The sequence below is a fragment of the Mercenaria mercenaria genome, chromosome 17, assembly GCF_021730395.1.
Source record: "Mercenaria mercenaria strain notata chromosome 17, MADL_Memer_1, whole genome shotgun sequence".
Taxonomy (NCBI): domain Eukaryota; kingdom Metazoa; phylum Mollusca; class Bivalvia; order Venerida; family Veneridae; genus Mercenaria; species Mercenaria mercenaria.
In genome coordinates this window covers 55,581,343-55,591,657 of record NC_069377.1, presented here as the reverse complement: position 1 = coordinate 55,591,657, position 10,315 = coordinate 55,581,343, and the positions used below count along the sequence as shown (strand labels likewise).

At 32.9% G+C, this 10,315-nt stretch overlaps 1 protein-coding gene across 1 annotated transcript in view; it reads right to left on the bottom strand.

Annotated features, from left to right (window-relative positions):
• Positions 1 to 1,358: 1,358 nt before the first annotated feature.
• Positions 1,359 to 10,315, bottom strand: part of LOC123537344 (uncharacterized) — a 57,960-nt gene continuing 49,003 nt past the window's right edge. The window contains exon 6 of the mRNA XM_045321028.2: positions 1,359 to 6,121. Within this exon, the coding sequence (XP_045176963.1) occupies positions 5,684 to 6,121 (438 nt within the window). The 3' untranslated portion in view covers positions 1,359 to 5,683. The remainder of the gene's footprint in view (positions 6,122 to 10,315) is intronic.

Here is a 10,315-nt window from a genome sequence, read left to right as displayed (position 1 = left end):
AGTCCTTCACAAACTCGAAAAAAAAAAAGTTTTTTGGCAATAGTGTAAGAAAAACATGGTCATGCGACTGAGACATACAACAAATATACTAGTATTGTGTAGTCAGACATCAGGAAATACCTACTTTAATTTTCATTTTACCAACGAGTTCAGACACCAAACTTGAAGTATATAAAGTTGCTTAAAATTATCTACAGGTGTTCCTCTTTACAGTCACGCATCAATAAAGCTTATATCTTGCATGAAAATGGCCTTTACTATAGGCGGGAAAATGGCACTATATATTAATATGGACTACATTTAAGTGGACCATGGATGCACATTCGGCAAATTACTACCATCATACTAATAATGGTGTACATCTAGAGGCATGCCCCTTTAAACAATAATAACTGCACATTTAACTAAAATAAATAGCACTTACTTTAATAACAGAAAAAATCTTAAAACAGACTTTCCAAACAAAAAGCACTTAAAGTTATAATATTATATAACATTTCTAACAGTACAGAGGTCCGCTAAAAAATAGTAATAAAACTGTACATGTGTGTAGTTTGTATCTAAAACTGCACATATATCGAATAAATCTAAAACAAGTAAGTTCTAAGTTCTATGATTTCCAAACAGACAACAAATATTCAATACAATTATAAAATTATTACAAGATGTCTTATACTGAGTTAAAATGTACACATGGTAACAGAGTAGATAAAACAATATAAATATATTACAACTAAAATATCTAGACATATTTAACAACTTTTTTTAACTCCACACTCTTTTGTTGTTTTCTCTGTCAAATACTGATTTATATTTAAAAAAAAATGAAAACTGGACAAACTTAATAATAGTGTTACGTAAATACAACATAATATAAACAAGGAGCTGCATTTTCAAATCATGTTCCTAAGTGTATGACAAAGATGTTATTTTTTGAGGTTTTAAGTTAAAAGTGAAGATCATATGAAGTCAGGTCATCTATTATTGGATCGTTTAGTCTTGCCAAGTGTTCTTCAGAGTGAGATAGGACCTAATCGGGTGATTTATGAAGATGAAGGACCAAAAATGTGTTTATTAAGTTTTAACTTTAAGGTCGAAGATCATGAGGAGACAAGGTCATTATATATAGGTCCACTTTGCAAGGTCTTGCCACCTAAACCGGATTGTTGGTGTGAGTATGACTAATCGGTGTTATGTGGTCTGTAGGCAATCTGGTCATACAGAACACAAAATGACAACATATGCTGTGATATAAATGAACGGACATTAATTGAGCTGTCACATTACAATAACGCACCAAGGTCAAAACGTCCACCAGAATTGTGCAATAATACATGTGCACGTGTGCTTCAAAGGTTTAAAAATTTTGCAACAACCTTAATATATAATCACCAAGTGCTAAAAAACATCCTTTTTCAGACAAGGAATACTATTCCACAAGTGTACATTTTGTCAAAATATCCATGAGTTCAGTAGGGTGCGGTTATACCACAACTTAGGGGCTCAATATAAACCCATAAAATAACTAATCACATTTCTTGATGCAAAGCGAATGATCTTTCTGTCACATTTTAACTTATCAAAATGAAACACATTTTGTTTGTTCGACTGAGCAAAATTAAAAATAAATGAACTATATACCATGGCATCCATTAATATGGTATCATTAGTGATGTCACATACCTGACATAAAATTTACATATAAACATTGAAAATATTGACAGATATTCCACTGCAACTGAATAGAGTGGAAAAAAACTATATATAAAATACGAATCTCATCAATTCCACACATTCTAAGTGTAGAGTATTCGTTAGGAATTCAGTTTCGTTTATTATGTCTCCTGACTTTAGAGGTAATTTATTATCACTGTTAGGGCTCAATGAATTTATGTCTGACTGTTATGACTGTTATGTCTTATTTAAATAATCATGAAATGTTGTGTCCAATTTTCGCTGCAACTCATCAATATTTGGAAGAGAAAAAAATCCATGTGTGGAGTTAAAAAAGTTATTAAGTGTACTCTATCATTTTGAATTAAAGACTACACAATATTTAACGTTAAAGACTTTACAATATTCTAAGTTAAACACTTTACAATGTGTAATAGCTGTAACAGGTGATTTAATAAAAATTGAGCAAAAATATTGATTCTTGATATAATCTGACATATTTCTGTTGAAATTACATCTCTGTCAATAAATTCTAAAAATAGTTCTTGTCTTTGACACAATATCACAGATAATTTTGAACTGTGTTATTTCGATTGTGCGTTTTCACACACCGGGTTAAAAAGCACGACAGCTAACAAATAATTTTCCTATTGTAGTATATCATACAAAATATAGGTATAACAAAGACAACAATTATAATATTAATAAGATAAAACAGTAAAGAACAGCTTTAAACATAGGCCCCACCAGCGATTTGAAATATTGGCCGTTCCAAGAGAAATCCTGTATTAGTGACATAATGATCATGATAATTGCAAAATAAATGCAGAAGCTAGTATATTGTAATTCAGTTATCTAAGGCAAATCAAATTCTACCACATTATACAAATAAATGTTCTTTGTGTTGTCATGGCAACAGAAATTCCAAAACACCCATGCACCTTGAAAATATAGAGGTGTTTAGTTAAAATGCCAGCAATGTAAGTAAAAATTCTCATTTTAAACTATTTCTAAACATTCAAATGTATGTTTAGTTAGTGATACACATAATTTATGACACAAATGTAATGAAAAATACATGCCATGCATGACAACATCAAAGTGTTTTCATGTCGATATAAACATTCCGTCTCTAAGTGTCTTTAGTGACTTACTTAAATGCATTAAAAGTCTTGAAATGATGAAGAATGTTCTTCATGAATATTTTGTTATCTCAATTTTGAATTTTTGTCACTAATATAGGTTTTGTCATGAACAGCCCATATGTATACATGGTTTCATGCACTGCAAAATGGTGACACGTGTAACCCTGGGAAATTCTTTCCAAAAAGAAAACAAATATTTCAGGTACCACAAATCAAAGGACAGAAAATTGATGTAATTTCTTTTAACAATTCTGTGAGTTACAACAGTTTCCATTCAGCCCTCGAATCCTGCCACAAAGTTGGCAAGATATTTGTCACATATTTCTATACAGCCAAATTTCCATTACTCACATGCGTAGAGTGCAAAATGCTGCAACATCTGCCTTATACAATCCATCTTAGACTTTTTACATAAAGTACTGGTTTGAACTTTGGTGTATGACATGTTGGGTATATTCATAGTCAAAATCAAGCGGTTGTTTATGGCAGGTCATTTTGAACAGAAATATCTTTAAACAAGAGCACTCCTACAGGTGCCACTGCTCATCTGCAAGTACTGGACAATATGTAAGAAAAGAGCTATAGTTCAGATTTTCTAAGTATAAAAAGGGCATAATTCTGACAAAATGCATGTTAGAGTTATGGTTCTTAAGCTACATTGTACCCTAATGATGATAAACAAATGTGCAAAGTTTCAAAGCTGTAGCTCTAATAGTTTTTGAGAAAAGGTGACCTAAACAAAACTTTTAACCAACACAGATGCCGACATCGACGATCAAGTTATGACAATACCTCGTAGAGTTTTTTCAAAGGTCAGACAAGCTAATAAGAGGGCCAAGATGGCCCTAGGTCGCTCACCTGAGAAACACACCGTAACAGTGTAAATATGTATGTCCCAGTGATTTCATGGAAACAAATATTCTTGCCAATTTTCATTAACAAAATGTGGTCTCTTGAGTTTAAACAAGTATTTACTTAGATATGACCTAGTTTTTGACCCTAGATTTTATCAAGGCAATCATTCTGACCAACTTTCATGAAGACCAATTGAAAAATACAGTCTCTATTGCATACACAAGGTTTTTCTTTGATTTGACCTAGTAACCTAGTTTTTGACCTCAGATGACTCTTATTCAAACTCAACCTAGATTTCATCAAGGCAATCGTTCTGACGTAATTTTATGAAGATCAATTGAAAAATACAGCCTCTATCACATACACAAGCTTTTTCTTTTGATTTGACCTAGTTCTTGTCCCCAGATGACCCATATTCGAATTTGGCCTAGATTTCGCCAAGGCAATCATTCTGACCTGATTTCATGAAGATCAATTGAAAAATACAGCCTCTATCGTATACACAAAGTTTTTCTTTGATTTGACCTAGTGACCTACTTTTTGACCCCAGATAACCCATATTCATACTTGTTTTAGACATCATCAAGGTAATCATTCTGACCAAATTTCATGAAAACCAATTGAAAAATACAGTCTCTATCGCATACACAAGGTATTTCTTTGATTTGCCCTAGTGACCTAGTTTTTTACCTCAGGTGACCCTTATTCAAACTTGACCTAGATTTCATCAAGGCAATCATTCTGACATCATTTTATGAAGATCAATTGAAAACTACAGCCTCTATCGCATACACAAGGTTTTTCTTTGATTTGACCTAGTGACCTAGTTTTTACCCTAGATGGCCCATATTCAAACTCAACCTAGATTTTACTAAGGCAATCGTTCAGACCAAACTTCATGAAGATCAATTGAAAAATACGGCTTCTACCGCATGCACAAGGTTCTTCTTTGATTTGACCTAGTGACCTAGTTCTTGAACCCAGATGACCCATATTCGAACTTGGTCTAGATTTTGCCAAGGCAATTGTTCTGACCAAATTTCATGAAGATCAATTGAAAAATACAGCCTCTATCATATACACAAGGTTTTTCTTTGATTTGACCTACTGACCTACTTTTTGACCCCAGATAACCCATATTCAAACTCGATTTAGATATCATCAAGGAAATCATTCTGACTAAATTTCATGAAAATCAATTGAAAAATACAGTCGCTATTGCATACACAAGATTTTTCCATAATTTGACCTAGTGACCTAGTTTTTGACCCCAGATGACCGCTTTTCGAACTTGGCCTAGATTTTATCAAGGTTATCATTCTTACAAAATTTCATGAAGATCAGTTGAAAAATACAGCCTCCATTGCATACACAAGCTAAATGTTGACAGAAAGACAGACGCCGGACATCGAGCGATCACAAAAACTCACCTGAGCATTGCTCAGGTGAGCTGAAAACTGATCAAGGTTTGTACAAACCAATCAAGGGGACCATGGAAAGAAGTCTTCAAGTTGAATTATTAAGAATAAATAAGTTCCAAAGAAAAAGAGCAAAGAAAATTAAAGAAATACTTTAAAGAGAAAGATTAAACCAGTCTCTTCATCTCATATCAAAATTTAACTAAATTTACATAATCATGTTCTAATTATCTACACAGACTGTCACATTATGGCAATTACTTTACAAAAACTTTGGTAAAGAGTTCCAATTTTGGTATGACACAATTAGTTTTTTAATATATCTACAACAGACTACAAGAACACTTTACGGACAATATCACAATTTGTTTAAAAATGACTAACAATGGGACATTTGCCTAAAATCTTGTCACTTCATTAAACATAACTAAACCACTAACTGCAATCATTTTTACCAGGAATAAATAGTTTCTGCCCTTGTGTTAAACAACAGTAACAAAATCTACGCCCTACTTAACAAAACAGTATTCAATAGTTCCTTTCCATTTTTTTTCCATGTAAACTGCTCCTTATTAGTACCAATGGAGCAGATCATTCTGATTCAACATTAGTTTCTGAAGAATTTGTAACCGGACTTTCATTATCTTGAACACTTCTGCTTATAGGCGGCGTAAGATGTTCTGGCACACGATTCTCTGGCTTCGTTAACATCCATAACAAATCTTTATATTGTTTAGGCCAGTAATAAAACAAACCATTGTAATTGTCCAACATCCAAGCAGGAATTATGTCTTGGGTCATTCCAGGAAAAATTAATGGCACAAATCGCATACATCTCTGGCCGCTCTGGACATATTCCCGATACATAAGTCTGTATATATTTTTGGTGTGAAGTCGGTACGGCCGAACATTTAAGTCATTTTCTCCATCACTGTCAACGCTGTCCGAGTCATCAGCATCATTTTCCATTTCACAGGAATCTGCTTCCATACGGTACTTTGGCGACATTACAACCAGTATAAAGTCAGCCTATAATATACAAAAAAAAACAACATTTTTTAATCATTTTCATTTAACACTTTTATTTCAATTTGTCTTCGAATGTGAACAGTTTTGGAAGATGATGCTGCAAGAGGTTTTCCAGGCTAAATTTCACTATTTTTCATTGGTTTGGAAACATCTTTTTATAATCAACCATTAAAATTCATCGAACTGACCACTGCAAGTTTTGATTTCTTTGGAGACATTTTTCCTGATAATTATTGCAATGCTAAAGACATAAAATGCTTATAAAGCAACAGAAGTTGGACAAAAGGTTTATTTGTTTTGCTTGTTTAGGGTTTAGTGAAGTAGTTCAATTATATAACAGCAGGCAATAAATCTAACCAGTGTTACTGGCCTTTTGTACCAACACTAACCTACTGTCAACTTCTGAACAACGACACTGGATACTAAATTTGAGTCAACAGCTTCCGAGAAGATTTTTAGTTTTCCATGTAGCTGTATAGAGTAAACTAGCCCCTCCCGAAGGTAGCCGAGTTTTTCACAAATCAAAATATTGTAGAGAAGACGATTTTCAAAGTTTTCCATATAGCAATAGGGAAAACTAGCCCCATCCCCTGGTGACATAAGATTTTTAATGAAACAGAATGATCTGAAGGAATCTGGTAGTGGGCCATCAAAGATGCATTTCTGTGAAATTATTACAGACTCCAGCCAGGCATTTCTGAAAAGATTTTGAAAGCTAGATTTGAAGGAATTTGAAAAGGGACCACCGGTGGAACATTCCTGTATGTCTGATTTAAACTGGCATAACGGTTTAAGAGATGTTCTTTTATGAAAATGTGGACGATGAACACACGGATAACCAGAAACATCCGACAGAGCTAAAATCCCTCCAACTGTGCTATCAAAAGCCTTATAGATGGACACACAGAACCATTACAACACTATCTTTGTTCTGTCTTTGATATGGGGATAAAAACTACATCAATGTAAGTAATTGTAAAGTTTCAACTATTGGCAGTATAATTATTTAAGACTGAGAATAAAATATTTAAATACCTATATTTATTTCCTCCTGTATTTAATGACTCATCATAAATACTTGTCTTAAATAGATCTTGATAGACATCTTTCTCAACAGGTTTATTTTTTGTGGTCTGACTTGCAGCTGCGGTTTCCTTATCTATCACTACTTAAAGCTTTACCTTCACACATGAAATGAAAACTTTCTCCCTCATAATTTTTAAACATTTTGAATTTAACATACAGTTTCTTTTTTCAAATCTTACATACCACAAGAGCTGTCACTAATGATGACAAAAGCCCCCACAGTGCCTTGACCTTTGACCTGGTGACCCCAAAGTCAGTAGGGGTCGTGTACTCAATAAGTACTATCAGCATGTGAAGTTTGAAGGTTCTGGGTGCAGTGGTTCGCGAGTCAAGTGCCTTCATGCAAAAAGTTAACGTTAGGACGAAAAAATGGACCGACAGTTGAAAACTAATATGCCTCCCTTCGGGGGCATACAAACTAAAATTGACAGTGAAAACCCAAACAATATGTATAAAAAGCTTAAAATGGTTTCAGATATACTATACAGAGATACTTTATTTATACTGTGTAGAGATATTTGACCCTTACAAAGATACTTGATTTGTACTGTACAGAGATATTTCATTCATACTGTACAGAGACACATGATCCATACTTTACACAGATACTTGATTTGTACTGTACAGAGATATTTTATTCATACTATACAGAGAAACCTGATCCATACTTTACACAGATACTTGATTTGTACTGTACAGAGATATTTTATTCATACTATACAGAGACACATGATCCATACTTTACACAGATACTTGATTTGTACTGTACAGAGATATTTTATTCATACTATACAGAGAAACCTGATCCATACTTTACACAGATACTTGATTTGTACTGTACAGAGATATTTTATTTATACTATACAGAGATACTTGATTTGTACTGTACAGAGATATTTTATTCATACTATACAGAGATACATGATCCATACTTTACACAGATACTTGATTTGTACTGTACAGAGATATTTTATTCATACTATACAGAGACACATGATCCATACTTTACACAGATACTTGATTTGTACTGTACAGAGATATTTTATTCATACTATACAGAGAAACCTGATCCATACTTTACACAGATACTTGATTTGTACTGTACAGAGATATTTTATTCATACTATACAGAGATACTTGATTTGTACTGTAAAGAGATATTTTATTCATACTATACAGAGATACATGATCCATACTTTACACAGATACTTGATTTGTACTGTACAGAGATATTTTATTCATACTATACAGAGATACTTGATTTGTACTGTACAGAGATATTTTATTCATACTATACAGAGAAACCTGATCCATACTTTACACAGATACTTGATTTGTACTGTACAGAGATATTTTATTCATACTATACATAGATACTTGATTTGTACTGTACAGAGATATTTTATTCATACTATACAGAGATACATGATCCATACTTTACACAGATACTTGATTTGTACTGTACAGAGATATTTTATTCATACTATACAGAGATACATGATCCATACTTTACACAGATACTTGATATGTACTGTACAGAGATATTTTATTCATACTATACAGAGATACATGATCCATACTTTACACAGATACTTGATTTGTACTGTACAGAGATATTTTATTCATACTATACAGAGATACATGATCCATACTTTACACAGATATTTGATATGTACTGTACAGAGATATTTTATTCACACTACACAGAGAAACTTGATCCATACTGTATAGGGCTACTTCACCCATACTGTACAGAGATACTTGATCCATACTGCACAAATACAATTGATCCATACTGTATAATCCATACTTTACAGAGATACTTGACCCATACTATACAGAGATACTGACCCATACTGTATTTACTTGATTTATACTGTACAGTGATACTTTATCTATACTAAACAGACATACCTGATCTATACTATACAGAAAACCTGATATATACCAGATCCAAACTGTACAGAGATACTTGATTTGTATTGCACAGAGGTATCTTATTCATACTATAAGAGAAACTTGATCCATACTGTACAGAGATACTTGATGCATACTGTACAGATACAATTGATCCATACTATATGATCCATACTATACAGAGATACTTGATCCATACTGCACAGACATACTTTATCCATACAATACAGAGATACTTGATTCATACTATACAGAGATACTTGATCAATACTGTACAGATACAATTGATCCATACTGTATGATTCATACTTTACAGAGATAATGATTTATATCACACATAGATGCTGGATCCTTTAACCTAACACAGATACTTGACTTATACCAGATAGGAATATATGAACAAATATCACTGATTTATACTAGACAGAAAAACTTATTTTAAACTTATATTAAACTGAGATATCTCATTTATAATGCACAGAGATACTGAAGTTATTCTGCGCAGAAATATGTAACGTATATTGCACAAATATACTTGGTTAATAGTGTATGCAGATACTTGATTCGTACTATAAGAAAATACTTGACTGATACTGGACTGAGAGACTAAATTTATACTAGAAACAACTCTAAACTTAATCCACATTTTAACTATACAGAGACACATGATTTATACTATACAGAGATATCTGATTTGTACTATATACAGAGAAAATCAATTTGCATCAGTATGTTTATTAACAGAAATTTTGAGAAAAAAAACAGTTACTTATCAAAAAATCAAGCTCTTTGAGTGGTTTGTCATCTAATTTATCACGGTTCAGAGCTCAAATGCGCAGGAATTGGGCGTTAGCCGAGTGGTTTAATATATAGGCTCCTGAACGATGAACCGTGGTTAATTAGACTCAAACCACAAGAATGCCTTAATTGTTTTCATTCTTACATGCCCATTGAAATATTTTAAATAAAAACATATGCAAGTAGTAATGAACTGAACATCAAGCTGCAATTTGACGTCATAATTGACATCATAATGCTGTCTTCCTGGTCCGCACATCAACTGTTGTTTATTACAGAATATACAGAGCTTGACTTTCTTCTCAGTTTAAGTGGCAATCGAATTGAGCCATGTTAGAATGTTGCTTTAATTAACGGTAATCTTGGCCTGAAGTGTGTGACATTTCCTCCAAG